This window comes from Trachinotus anak, unplaced genomic scaffold (genome assembly GCF_046630095.1).
Source record: "Trachinotus anak isolate AG129_WGS33_773 ecotype Australia unplaced genomic scaffold, CSIRO_AGI_Tana_v1 ptg000012l, whole genome shotgun sequence".
In the NCBI taxonomy this organism is placed as follows: domain Eukaryota; kingdom Metazoa; phylum Chordata; class Actinopteri; order Carangiformes; family Carangidae; genus Trachinotus; species Trachinotus anak.
Window position 1 is genome coordinate 26,595,640 of NW_027273863.1, and position 14,982 is coordinate 26,610,621.

Here is a 14,982-nt window from a genome sequence, read left to right on the forward strand (position 1 = left end):
GGAACCACAGACCAGAACAGCCTGGGCTCAGACTGTCTTGGTAATGCTGTCAGCAACTGTATCAAATTATGTAGCTCTGTAGTGATAATGGAGTAACCCTCTGGCCTTTGGAGCTCTAAGGCCTCATGTACAAAGCCTTGCTAAGAATTCATACTGAAACGTGGTGTACACACTAAGCTGGAAAGCTGCGTACGCACCCAGTAATTCAGAATTGAGCACATGTGCACAAAAACCACACTCTGCCCTCTGCCTTAAATTTAATATGCTAATGAGTATAGATGCCTGCACTACCACTCTCCTCAGAATCAGGAAAAATGGCAAGGAGGGGGTTCTGCTTTCAGGGGTAGAGTCCAGAAAAAAAAAATTTATTCTGCACTAAGCCCTCTGGCATTAATTATAACAGAAAAAAACAGAGTGGGAGAGTGTGGAAGAGGCTATTTATGCGATGGGGTCCTGACCTGCCTTGATTTAAAAACTGTAAATGTCTTCACTCCACCACAGAAATGACCTAAAGATTCAAAAAGGGATTTCAAATTCAATGTGAATTTGGAACCAGATTCAAATTTGATAAAATACTGTCAAACCCCATCCATCTACATGCTGCTGCCCCAAGTGAAGTTACAGATAATTGCCGTAGTTTCTAGAATCCTTCTGTGTTTCTTGCATCCAAGAAACAAACAAAAAATAAATGGTGCGTCGTGCAAAATAAAGTTAACTGCTGGAAAAAGTAACAGCTTTGCTTATTTTCTCAAGAGCAAGCAACATCCACAGTCGCCCCATGGGTCTTCACCGACCCACTTTTACCACAGTGCACAAGGAAATTTCTCTGAGCGCTTTGTAAGTAATAATATTTTCACTCCGTCAGTCTCAGTATAATAAATGTGATTTTACCCATTTTTCATTATAAGTTACTTAGAATTTCACAGAGAACACAAAACTGAGTGATGAACACATCTTTATTTCATTTTTCCACAAGTAAAACTCTCAGATCCGTTTGGTTTTATCACCACAGACTCATTAAAACACATGTTGAGGTTTGATGTGGTTTATAATCTGTGCAGTTGAACTTTTTCCTTTTTATTCAGTTCTAAATGACAGCACCACAAAACAAGGACAAAACAAAACACAAGACACACCTGAGATTTACAAACTCACACACCTCTCATGGAGTGTGTCCCTATGCTTCCATCCAGTCACTGAATCATTGTTATTCACAGTATAAATAAAAAGCAGCTTTAACACGACGGCGGTCACATTTAAAACGACTGATGTTCAGCTTCAGGATCATTTTGTAAAATGAAAACATTCTCCTGGTATCAGCTGTGAGTAGATTTCACTGATAATATGCTGCTGCTCATTTAATGCTGACATGTTAGCATAACATGCTAACACAATGCTAACACTTTCTTTCACAGTTACAGATACACTTCAGAATAATGTGGCTCTGACTCTCATGACTTTGAACCTGAGCTTAGATCTTCTTTTTGTTTTTTTTATAGGTCCGATACAGTTTAATACATTTGATGGCTTAAAATACTCATATATTGTTTATTAAAATTTACCTTCATACTGTACAAGCAATTTAAAAAACACTAAATACATCTAATACCTGTTAAACCCAGATAAGGCTTGAAGGATGTTGCAGCCCAGACGTTGAAATATTAACATCATTGTATTTAAAACTTTTAGAGATGAAGGCTCTGTTTACGTCCACAGGTGTTTCCAGTTATTCTGGCTGATGAGATCTGCTCAGGTAAAAAAGAAAACAGTCATGCTATTTATGGTGTTTTTTTGTTTGTAGAACAAAAACACTGAAATGTAGGGTAAATAGCTGTGTTATTTATGATGCATTAATCCCGTGTTTCAGAGACCTGACACTCTTAGATAAATGTTATAATACATGAAAAATGACACCTCTGTGTTTGGTCTCCTCCACCTCCTGAGGGAAACTTCTGGCTCTTTAGCTGCTAAATGCTCCCCTGTGTTCACCAGCTGCTCTCTGACTGTGTGTGTCTGCTGTTTGCTGCTGAGCAGGTCGAGAACACAGGTTTAATAAAGGCATCGATGACTGGAAACACCTGTGTGGGCTGCGAGTAGAAACCTCCACTGTAACACTGTCCCTGTGTCTTTGTTACAGTAACAGTGAGAGTCCAAGTGAAACTGACCTGCGATCAGTGAGACAGTTTCCTCGTGCAGGTGACTTCAGCAGGTTATTAAACAGTTAAATCTTCAGAGGTCAGAACTTTAAATGTTTTAATGCTGATTTCACAGCTGTTTGCACATCTGTGCAGCTGACGGGCTGTGTTAGAGTCACCCTGAGCTTCTCTGTGGAAACTTTGTGCCTCAGATCTGATTAATCCCCCTGAGTTTTTACAAACCCTCCCTGCTGGAGAGAAACCAGTATCTGTTTAATATACTGCATCATCATCTAGAGGTAGAAGGTGGAACTGCAACCACAGCTCTGGTACAGAGACTCACACAGGGGTTACATCCTGAAACACACACACGAACTGTGTCCGTGTCTTCAGACAGAATGGTGCTTGTTTTCACGTCTTTTATAAACCTCTGGTCAATATGGACGGAGATGTACAGTGATATCTGACTCTGGAATAAATATGATACCTGTGGAAAATATAATATGTTAAATATAACTACAGTACATATTTCTGACCTGCTAAGCCCTTAATCTAAAATGACACACACTGAGATTGCAGAAAAAGCTCTTCTCACATTTTTTAAAATCTAGATTTGTGGTTCCCAACAAAGGTTTTGCAAGTGGGCAGACAAATCATTTGCAAAACTATACAAAAAAGATTTAATTATAAAAATAGAAATAATGTTTCAAAATGAAATAATCTCTTAAAACTGTGTAAATCTCCTTTCATTGTTTATTTTTCCCTGGTATTAAGGCCTGTCGCTGTAATAAGCCAATGACAGGAACTTTTAAGTTGTTGCTGTTGGACCACATCTTATATTTGTTTGCTCTCTCAGTCGCACCAAAAGATCACATCCATGACAAAAACTGGGGCGTCAAAATGATCGCTGGTCGGCAACAGGAAGAGTTAAAGGAAAACCAAGAGCCACAGTGATCTCTGTCAAACCAAAACAGAAAAGTTGAGCTTCCAGTTTTCAGTTCAGTCCTGAATGTTCAATCGTTATCATTAAAATAAAAAGTGCTCTTTTTTGGATGTAGGCTGCCAACATTTCTCCGAGCTGTTTCCTGTTGGGTCATTTAAAATTCAGAATAAAATACTATTTACAATCTGCACTGCTACTTTTTATTACTGTCTTAGATAAACATAGATTTTTAAACAGTCATAACAGACTTTCATATTTTATTTATAAATGTTTTACTGTCTTCTGCTTTTTTTCCTTTCTTTTTTTGTTTAAGCACTTTGTAACTATGTTAAGTAACTATTAACTAACAATTATTTTCATTATCCGTTAATCTGCTGATTATTTTCTTGATTCATCAGTCATTTGTTTAATAAAAAATCACAGTTTAATCTCCCACAGCTCAAGGAAATGTCTAAAAAGAAATCATCATCATCAAATCCTCACATTTAAGAAGCTGGAACCAGTGAAAATCACAGAAAACGACTTATCACTTAATTGACTAATCATCTTCATTATTATAATTATTATGATTGTTATGTAGATTGCACTGATGCTCATTCTACAGAACAGGACATTAGTATCATTGTGCAGTCTATATCCAGTAAATATTCGTCTTACCTTTGTTCTCTAATCCCAGTTTATTTATTTTATTATATTTTACATTTGTATATTAAACTAAATCTACTTTAATTATTGGATATAATTGTTTTCTTTCAGAGTTACCTAAATATTTATCATATCATGATTTCGGACAGAAAATAAATGATAAAGACGTTAATATTGTCTGTTCACGTTGACATATGAAGTTAATTGTGAAGCAAGAAGCTAGAGGCTAATTCAGCTCTGATTTTAATTTTCTTCATTGTGCAACCGTCTCAGGGAAGATGGGAAAAGAGGATTAAGATCGAAACAAATCCTGTCGGACGGATCAGTCTGAAGCAGTTCACCTGTTGGTTCTGGTTCCACACCAGGACCTGCAGGACCGCATCGCGGCTGGAGGCTGGGGGTCAGGGTCAGGATCAGGACCAGGACCAGGACCGGGATCGGGACCGGGACCGGGATCAGGATCGGGATCAGGACCAGGACCAGGACCGGGACCGGGATCGGGATCGGGACCGGGATCGGGATCAGGACCGGGATCAGGACCAGGACCAGGACCAGGACCAGGACCGGGATCGGGATCGGGATCGGGATCGGGATCGGGACCGGGACCGGGATCAGGACCAGGATCAGGATCGGGATTAGAACCAGGATCAGGATCAGGACCGGGATCAGGACCAGGACCAGGACCAGTATCAGGACCAGGATCAGGATCAGGACCAGGACCAGGATCAGGATCAGGACCAGGACCAGGACCAGGACCAGGACCAGTATCAGGACCAGGATCAGGATCAGGACCAGGACCAGGACCAGGATCAGGACCAGGACCAGGACCAGGACCAGGACCAGGACCAGGACCAGGATCAGGACTCCGTCTCTCCCCGTCTCTTCTTCAGCTCCTGTTCGTATCTCTGCAGCTGAGACACGAAGCCGGGGTTCGGGTCAATCACATGACGAGCCGTCTTCACTTTCTGGGAGAAAAGAAAGAAAAAAAAACCATTGATTGATTTATTAAACTGATATCAGCACCTGACGCTGGTTTTCTCTGTTGCCTTCAATCGTTTAATTATCCGTTTAAGTCTTGATCTCATTTAGAATATTTTCAGGGCTTTATCTTCCTGTTGAAACACCACTTTCCCTTGGTTCTACATTTTTCTTAACCGCTTAACTACCGTATTCCTGCGCACACCACATCCGCAGGTCAGCTGAGTAAAATATTTCCATGATTATAAATCACAATTTCAGTCAGATTGACCTCAAATGCAAATTAAGACAAAAGTCAAATGCAAAAGCCACAACGGGAATGGCTTTTGTATTTGTCTTGAGGCTTTTGCCTTGTGTTGACCCTTATGGGCCGCCTTATTGCACTAATTAGAAATGTTACAAGCAGTAGGTTAATCCTGATAATAAATGACACAAATAATGATCACGGCCTCACCAATAAAATACAGCACTTATATATTTTGTAGCGTCCATGTTGTTTCCACATTCCGACTTATATGCAAATGAACACACCAAAGTCTGAGGAACAACTTCTCAAGCCGGGAAATCCGAGGAGCACGTGAATGCAGCATCAACCACCATGCAGGTGTGTGTGCTGACGTCACACTACCTAGACTGTAAAACATGGAGGACACCCCGCTGTGAGCCACGCCACCCGGCTCCTGACACCCCGAGCTCCCCGGCTCTGTTCTCTGACGCTGCAACGCGTCACCGCCTCACCTGCCACGCGCCACCGCCTCACCTGCCACGCGCCACCGCCTCACCTGTGACGCGTCACCGCCTCACCGCCTCACCTGTGACGCGCCACCGCCTCACCGCCTCACCTATGACGCGTCACCGCCTCACCGCCTCACCTGCGACGCGTCACCGCCTCACCGCCTCACCTATGACGCGCCACCGCCTCACCTGCGACGCGTCACCGCCTCACCTGCCACGCGTCACCGCCTCACCGCCTCACCTGCGACGCGCCACCGCCTCACCTGCGACGCGTCACCGCCTCACCGCCTCACCTATGACGCGTCACCGCCTCACCGCCTCACCTGCGACGCGTCACCGCCTCACCGCCTCACCTGCGACGCGTCACCGCCTCACCTGCGACGCGCCACCGCCTCACCTGTGACGCGTCACCGCCTCACCGCCTCACCTATGACGCGTCACCGCCTCACCGCCTCACCTGCGACGCGCCACCGCCTCACCTGCGACGCGTCACCGCCTCACCGCCTCACCTGCGACGCGTCACCGCCTCACCTGCGACGCGCCACCGCCTCACCGCCTCACCTGTGACGCGCCACCGCCTCACCGCCTCACCTATGACGCGCCACCGCCTCACCTGCGACGCGTCACCGCCTCACCTGCGACGCCTCCGCCAGCGTCAGTCCGCGGTGCTTCATCAGGTAGGCGATGCAGATGGTGGCCGAGCGGCTGCGCCCGTTCTTGCAGTAGACGACGCTGCGGCCTCCGCGGTCGGCCTCCTTCTGAATGGCGTCGGCGCAGCGGTCGAAGTGGCTGTACAGGTCCTGGCCGGGCTCGTCGTAGACGGGGACCTGCAGCTTGGCGACGCCGGTGGCGGGAAACGGCTGCTGCTTGGACACGTTGATGCAGAGCGTCACCGCCTCCTGCCGGAGCAGCTCGTCGCTGCAGGCCGAGCGGGCGTTGCTGATGAACAGCGCCTTGGTGACCTGGCACAGCTGCAGCATCCCGGTCGGTGTGAGGCCGAACCACCCTCACAGGCTTCCGTAGTCGGGCTCGGGCTCACAGGTAACTGTTACCTGGTCAGAAAGAGAAACGTGTCATGTTTATCTGACAAGTTTGTCAGGACCCTCGTGGCCTTTGTTTCCCATCAGGCAGCTCCATGGTCACACACTGGAAACCAAAGAGGGCTGCGTGGTGTCATCGTGGACAGGAGACCAGATTTGAACCCTGGAAAAAGTCAGATGCTTCTCCCATAAATCCACTCCCAGGTTTTAAAACAGCTGTATTTTTATTTGTCATTGCATGACCACGACAAGACGTCGCTTCTCAAAGAGACAAAGACAGGTTTGTACAAAAACTACCACTACATTTACTGTTGATTTGTTTTCTTTTGTTAGTTAGGGAAGGAAATTGACCTTCAAAGGCTTCCGTAGCCAGTGCCCAGTGCCAACAGAGACAGCTGAGGAAAGAGAGTTCACTTTGACGTGGGTCTTTGAGTCTGTTCATTCCAATGGGAGTGAACTTGATCACAGATTCCTTCGTCCTATAGTCACCGAAATAAATAATGGATCCATTTTTTTTCACAAGCCACAAATCTTCCAAACATTCTGCCATTAAATTAGCATCTTATTGACCGACCGACCAGGAGAAAATCCACTTTATTTGCGACCTGTGTTTGTCTCAGTAACATATTCTCGTGAGATTTTGCAACACTTCTCTCTGTTGGTTCCTTTTTGGTTTGAAGGCTGCAGAGGACACTTTCCAACCACATACGTTTATATGTGAAACCATGAATAAAACGTTTGAAGTGAAATAAAACTTGTATTTATTTGCTTAATAATGGCTGTTTTTGGAGGGAAAACAGAGTATTATTAGACTGAAATGATCTCAAGGTAGCAGATAAAGACCAGATGCAGATTCACATTGTATTGTTATGGTTTGACATGAAAAAGCCTGTAATGTGTTATCTTCTCTATAGAGTATATTTGGTGCTCCTGCTGGAGCAGCCAGTTAAACCTGCAGGAACTGATTTTTTGTCTTTATTTTAACAGAAACAAGTCGTGAAAACACCATAAACACATCACCTGAGTTTAAATGAACTTTTTTATCAAACAGCTGTTAGCTTTCACAGCCAGCTGTTACAGAGCAGCATGATCAGTCACTTGGAGTTGAAGTTTAGCATCATTCGTTTTGTAAAATTAGCATCTAATCATCTTCCGGATATCAGCTGTGTGAACAGATTTCATGATGAAAATATGCTGCTGCTCAATAAATGCAAAAATGTCAGTTTGTGTCACAGTTTGTTAAATATGCACTTCATATCAATCTTCATCTGTTTTACTTAGTCCAGACATTTGTTAGGTTTTTAGAATCTCAGTTATATGGTTTGTTGAATTACAATGAATACGATTAATATAAGTTTAAAATATGTTAGAAAAAATAATTTAAAAAATGAAGGTTGGTCACATAAGCTAACATCCACCAACACAGATAGTTAACAAACCTACAATGAACCCACAGCAGTCAGTGAACGCCTCACTCACACTGTCAACATCAAGGACACACTGACTCACATCCAGCAGGCAGCTGATCTTCAGGCTCCTGCTCTCTTTAGATAAACTCTCTGTGGGGCTTTTTGGAGGAGAGCGTTTCCTCTTCAGTCCTCAAAGACGGAGGGTTCAGACTGATCCTGTCTGCTCAGGTGTCTTAATGACCCCAACTACTCTGGTAAACACACCACACAGCTGCTATTTTTACTCTGACAGCTGCTCTGCTCTGGGTCCTAATGCAGCTCACGTTCATGTCTGACGGACCAGACGTGGGAGTAGAAAATAGAAGTGTGTGCCAGGAAAACAGAGCAGCGCGACTGCAAATAATAATGATTATTCCCATTATTGGTTAACCTGTCATTATTTTCAAGTATGAGCTCATTAGTCATCTATATTTCATTGAGAACTAGGTGAAGAAATAGATATAGCCACTTCATCCAGCTGCTAAAAAAAAAACTACAACCACCTCAACCATCATGGTACAACTTATGGAGATAGGAGCCATTGTGCGAGCACTTTCACCTTTCATACCTTAAAATATATTTTACAGATGGTTAACCTGTCATTATTTTCAAGTATTTGAGTAAAAAAACAAACAGCTTTGAGGTATTTGAGGAGCTTCTCTCCTCAAATATCTTATTTTGTTCACCCAACAGTGCGAAACCAAAAGCGTTCGCCAATTTTCACTAAGTTTGCTTGAAAAATTACTTAAAACTAAATCTGTTATAATAATTTCCTGCTTACTGATCGATTAATCCTTGAAGCACTATTGTGTTCAGTGCTTTTATTTGGAAGTTGGCCAAGACTGGGCTAATTTTAATTACTTTATACACTGTTAGTCACTTCATTAACATCTCAGCCTGTGATAATAGGCTACAACATTATTTTTCCTCATTATATTTTGTTTTATTAATCTGAATCTGAAAAATAACTAGAAACTGAAGTTATCAGATAAATGTGGTGCAGTAAAAAGTACAATATTAGCATCTGAATTGAAGTGAATTTAGAACATTGCGATCTCAAGTAGTACAAGTACCTCAAAACAGTATTAAAGCACAGTGATATCACTCTATCCTGTCATGTTTTGAGGAAATTGATTCATGAAAATAACTGATAGATTATTTGATAATAAAATTAATGATTAGATTAGTTGCAGCCTAACCCAGATCTTTTATATTCAGGCATGTCCAGGCCCAGACTGACTGAAATCTTCAGGGACTTTCAGAACAAATTAATTAGTCAAGTAGGAGCATCATCAGTCTAAGTGGTGCCTACAATGATCAGTGCCTGAAGGAAAGTTGGCAAGAAAATGGAGTTTTTCTGGTCTAGTGCATTTATTTTAACAATAATTTACAAAAAAAGAATTGTAAATTGATAATGTAAGAATATTATATTCACACTGAGGAATGTATGTTGTATATATTTAACTACATTTCACAAGCAAATTTACGTTTTAGTCTTTTTATATACAGTCTATGGTTTTAGTCCACTACATTTATTTGACTGATGCAATTACTTTGCTGGATAAGAATTTACACAAAACAAAACAAAATAATGAGCTCATTAGTCATCTATATTTCATTGAGAACTAGGTGAAGAAATAGATATAGCCACTTCATCCAGCTGCTAAAAAAAAAAAACTACAACCACCTCAACCATCATGGTACAACTTATGGAGATAGGAGCCATTGTGCGAGCACTTTCACCTTTCATACCTTAAAATATATTTTACAGATGGTTAACCTGTCATTATTTTCAAGTATTTGAGTAAAAAAACAAACAGCTTTGAGGTATTTGAGGAGCTTCTCTCCTCAAATATCTTATTTTGTTCACCCAACAGTGCGAAACCAAAAGCGTTCGCCAATTTTCACTAAGTTTGCTTGAAAAATTACTTAAAACTAAATCTGTTATAATAATTTCCTGCTTACTGATCGATTAATCCTTGAAGCACTATTGTGTTCAGTGCTTTTATTTGGAAGTTGGCCAAGACTGGGCTAATTTTAATTACTTTATACACTGTTAGTCACTTCATTAACATCTCAGCCTGTGATAATAGGCTACAACATTATTTTTCCTCATTATATTTTGTTTTATTAATCTGAATCTGAAAAATAACTAGAAACTGAAGTTATCAGATAAATGTGGTGCAGTAAAAAGTACAATATTAGCATCTGAATTGAAGTGAATTTAGAACATTGCGATCTCAAGTAGTACAAGTACCTCAAAACAGTATTAAAGCACAGTGATATCACTCTATCCTGTCATGTTTTGAGGAAATTGATTCATGAAAATAACTGATAGATTATTTGATAATAAAATTAATGATTAGATTAGTTGCAGCCTAACCCAGATCTTTTATATTCAGGCATGTCCAGGCCCAGACTGACTGAAATCTTCAGGGACTTTCAGAACAAATTAATTAGTCAAGTAGGAGCATCATCAGTCTAAGTGGTGCCTACAATGATCAGTGCCTGAAGGAAAGTTGGCAAGAAAATGGAGTTTTTCTGGTCTAGTGCATTTATTTTAACAATAATTTACAAAAAAAGAATTGTAAATTGATAATGTAAGAATATTATATTCACACTGAGGAATGTATGTTGTATATATTTAACTACATTTCACAAGCAAATTTACGTTTTAGTCTTTTTATATACAGTCTATGGTTTTAGTCCACTACATTTATTTGACTGATGCAATTACTTTGCTGGATAAGAATTTACACAAAACAAAACAAAATAATGAGCTCATTAGTCATCTATATTTCATTGAGAACTAGGTGAAGAAATAGATATAGCCACTTCATCCAGCTGCTAAAAAAAAAAAACTACAACCACCTCAACCATCATGGTACAACTTATGGAGATAGGAGCCATTGTGCGAGCACTTTCACCTTTCATACCTTAAAATATATTTTACATAACGTAATTTCCTCACTTCCTTTAGCCCAAATAGTTCGAAAAGACGTCGGTTAAATGTTGTAGTACAGAGACAATAACCTAATTTCCTTGAAGTGGCACAGACAAACAATCATAACTAAAGGCGGACATAAAAGCTAACTCACTTTCACTGCCGGACCTTCACAGTGTGACACCCAGCGGAAGTAAACAATGAAAGTACGCGAGTAGCGTTAGCTGAGAGGAGTTAGCTTGGAGACGGTGGTGTAGCTGTGTCCCAGGTGAATGTTTCAGTGGTGATGAAGCAACGATGTCTTCAGTTCAGTGTCTGAGAGAGTTTGTCAACCAGCGACTAACTGCTGCTGCTGAAGAAATATTCGGAGTCTTTGAGAAAACTATCGTCGAGTACGAAGCAGTGATCGACCGTCAGCGCAGACTGCTGGATATCGTCTGGAAACCAGAAGTGAAGCTGCACAGGACAGGTCTGTGGAACCAGCATGAGGGAAAACTAGCTCAGGAAAGTGACTCATAGGATCCTAATCAGAGCCCTGAGCTTACATTGAGTTTTGGGCCTCCAGCAACACATGAAGGAGAAACTTGAGGGGCAGTGATCATTTTGTTTGAAATAGGTACCATGAATGAATCTCTGTTTTTAATCAGTAAACATTTAACATACAAGTTGTATAAGACACAGAGGAAACTGACTGAACGAAAAGATTATGGAAGAATTATGAAAGCCTGCAGTCAATGGCGTCCAACGTTAGTCGATGACACGGACATGTGTACTGACATAGAGGAGATTTTTGGGCGGTAGTGCAGCAGAGGCACCACAGTCTTTGTTGTTGTCATGATTCAGATCAGACCAGAACCATATAATATTAATAATAACAATAATAATATAGGAAAAACATTTTAATTTTTAGTTTTACACTCAACGCTCTGTTTGCTTCGTGTGTTGCTTGTGCTTTGTTTTGCACTGTCTACTTCTTATGCATTTTTTACTAGTTTAGGTTTTTTTTATGGAAGATTTGGGCAAGTGTCGTATGTGCAAGTTCTGAGATTTTCAATCATCACATTAGTAACCTATGTCTCCAGAGCTCCCACAGCAACATGTCCATAAGGAGGAGGAGGTTCTCACGGAGCAGCAGCTCTGTAACCAGCAGAGGAACTCCAGTCTGGACCAGGAGGAGCCAGAGCCTCCACACATTAAAGAGGAAGAGGAGGAACTCTGCAGCAGTCAGGAGGAAGAGCAGCTTGTACTGAAGCAGGAGACTGATGCCTTTATGTTGACTCCTACTCATGAGGAAAGTGACCACAGTGAAGCAGAACCAACCAGAGACCAGCAGCTCCTCTATCACAACTCTAACTGTAACACTCAGACAGGTAAACAGTCTGTAAAATGTGACATCTGTGGAAAAGATTTTAAGTACAAGTGCTTACTGACTGTACATCTGAGAAAACACACAGGTGAGAAGCCGTATTCCTGCAACACCTGTGGGAAAAGATTCAGAGAGACAAAAACTTTGAAGAACCATGTGAAAATCCACACAGGTGAGAAGTTGTATCCTTGCAAAACCTGTGGGAGAAGATTTTGTACAGAGTCAGTGTTGAAACAACATACAAGGATCCACACAGGTGAAAAACCATATTCTTGTGAGACCTGTGGGAAAGCTTTCAGACAAAGTAGTTCGTTGATAGCCCACATGAGAACCCACACGGGTGAGAAGCCGTACCTTTGCAAGACCTGTGGGAAAAGATTTCGTACAGTGTCATTGTTGAAACAACATACGAGGGTCCACACAGGTGAAAAACCATATTCTTGTGAGACCTGTGGGAAAGCTTTCAGACAAAGTGGTTCCTTGACAGCCCACATGAAAACTCACAGGTGAGTGGCCGTACTCCTGTAACACCTGTGGGAAAAGATTCTGTTCTTACTCACTCGTGCTAAGGCACATATGCATTCATACAAATTAAAAGTTGTTTACTTAGTGAACATGTGGGAGAGCTTTCAGACTTAGTGGAGAATTAGCAGAGGCCACACTGGAGAGAAACCACATCACTGCAACACATGAGGGGAAAAATACTTCTATGCGTCTTAAGCACCTTTTTTACTGTTCAGAAAACCTGCTTAGACCTGCTGACGTCGAGCTTTTGTCCGCAGTGGAAAAGGATACTATCAGGATTCACCCCCAGGTGAAATGACTCTGCACTGGTCACAACTATTTATCAGCTCAGGCTCAGATGGCCTTGATGTAAACACAACCCCCAAACTCATAGACCTGCATTTAAAAAACAGCTTCTACCTGCCAAGTTTGGTGTTAAAGGTATTAGTAGGGAAGGCATATAAGGTCACAGACAGACAAATAGCCTTGGACTTGTACAATATGTGGGAGAAGATTCAGTTGTAGTGATTCATGGACAAAACTCAAGAACCAACAGAAGTGAAGAGCCACATAATTTCAGCTCTCCCACTGGAAAGCAGTCACAGTATTTTGGTTTAATGTAGTACTGTGTGAGCAGATGCTTCAAGTTTGTTAAACCAGCCTTTTGTTTCCTTCATGTCACTGTATTACTCATATGTCTGTTGGCAGTTGTATTTCTGGGGGGCAATTAGCCAAATATTGGAAAGATCTGTTTCACAGTGAGTGTGTAGTTCCTACAAATGTAAACGATTGGCTTCTTAAATTGATAATGTTTTTTACTATTTTGTGCTATTGGATCACTTGTGTTGTCGTCATGCCAACTAGAGTCTTTTCTTTTTTGTCGAGAGCCGTTTCCTGTCATTTTTTATTTTTATGAATTTTGTGATTGAATTAACCTGACAATTTTGTTCTTTCACACTTTAGAGGTGACACAAATATAAAATGCACAAAATGAACTACATGTTTTTGTAAAATGTGTTCTAAAAATAAACTGACTGAATTCTGCCAATAAAGCTTTGTAAGGTGATGATGTAAGAATACCAGGTTCACACTGAAATCTGAAGCTACAAGGAAACTTCGAGGCTGCAAGTAGCAGTGCCTCACATCCAGAGTGACAGTCGTCACACTGAAGAATAGTTTTTGTTCAGAGTTCAGTTATAACATACAACAGGTGTTGTAGCTGTACCTGCTTTAAGTTAAGTTATAGTACAATATGACAGTCTGTTGGTTTGATCAATGGAAGTGTCTCATTCATATTTAATAATCATATTTACAGAGGTGAACTATAACTGATTACATTTACTCAAGCACTCTGCCTAAAAAGGCTGCACAGTTAATCGAAATTGTAAAATAGCAAAGTGCAATATCTGAATTGCAGGAGCTGTTTTTGTTTGTTTGGGGATGAAGGTAAAATGTGTCAATATGTTGTTGTGCACTGTTAGCACCAAAAACGTGGTGCTACAGAGACACCCCGGCCTATGAATCATATTCTCCACATGTAAAGGAGAATGTTTGTTTGGGAAAAGGCAGAACAAATATTGCATCGCCATCAATTTTACATTTTTTTCAGTGAAAATGAAATGCAAAAATGATCATTCTGACTGAAATCACATTGCATGTTGCAATCGCAATATCTGCCAAAATATTCACATTATGATTGGTTTTGCAGATCATGCAGACATACTGCCAAAGCACAACACTGATTGTTCTCGAAATTACATACATTTATTAAATATTTAACACTTTAACAAATCAATTGTGAGGTGTTTGTATTTTGACTAATTTTATTTTATGTTATCCGTATTTCTACTTTACAATGTTGAACAGCCAAATACTTTTTAGACTGCTATGTTTACCTGACAGCCACAGTTACTTTGCTCTGTAAAATCAAAACTTGTAATGACATTACTAGATACGATGCCGCATTAAAAAGCAAGAAGATTCCACATTGAGTAGCTGCTGCAAAGATGTTATTTACATATCACGACCTCAGTAACACTGACAGGGAGCAGGCTACACCGGTACTTTGATTTCATTTCATCACTTTTCCAACCCTGTGATACATACAAAATGTGAAGTAGCTCTCAAAGACACCAGTTAAATGTGGTGGGGTAGTCCAGAGAAAATCAGTTCATTTCCCTGTGAAATGAGGCGACACACAGACCCCAGTGAAGGCGGACATAAAAGCTAACTCACTGTCACTGC

At 41.1% G+C, this 14,982-nt stretch overlaps 2 protein-coding genes across 4 annotated transcripts; one reads left to right on the plus strand and one right to left on the minus strand.

The window, feature by feature from the left end:
- Positions 1-938: 938 nt before the first annotated feature.
- On the minus strand, positions 939-8,146 carry dusp28 (dual specificity phosphatase 28). Of its 3 annotated transcripts, XR_011693068.1 has the most exons (4): positions 7,986-8,143; positions 6,072-6,488; positions 4,065-4,688; positions 939-2,622 (listed from the first exon to the last, which is right to left on the minus strand). XR_011693068.1 is itself a non-coding variant. In XM_071492830.1 (3 exons), exons 2-3 carry the CDS (start codon positions 6,414-6,416, stop codon positions 4,581-4,583), a joined length of 453 nt encoding a protein of 150 aa, XP_071348931.1. In that variant the 5' UTR covers positions 6,417-6,488; positions 7,956-8,146; the 3' UTR covers positions 939-4,580. The 3 variants fall into 3 exon arrangements, 2 of the variants coding, with proteins under 2 accessions (XP_071348931.1, XP_071348930.1); XM_071492830.1 differs by having other exon boundaries at positions 939-4,688; positions 7,956-8,146; XM_071492829.1 differs by having other exon boundaries at positions 939-4,688.
- A 2,897-nt stretch (positions 8,147-11,043) lies between these two features.
- Positions 11,044-13,804, plus strand: LOC139629889 (zinc finger protein 664-like). The gene is made up of 2 exons (XM_071492828.1): positions 11,044-11,337; positions 11,951-13,804. Exons 1-2 carry the CDS (start codon positions 11,166-11,168, stop codon positions 12,742-12,744), a joined length of 966 nt encoding a protein of 321 aa, XP_071348929.1. The 5' UTR covers positions 11,044-11,165; the 3' UTR covers positions 12,745-13,804.
- Positions 13,805-14,982: the final 1,178 nt, after the last annotated feature.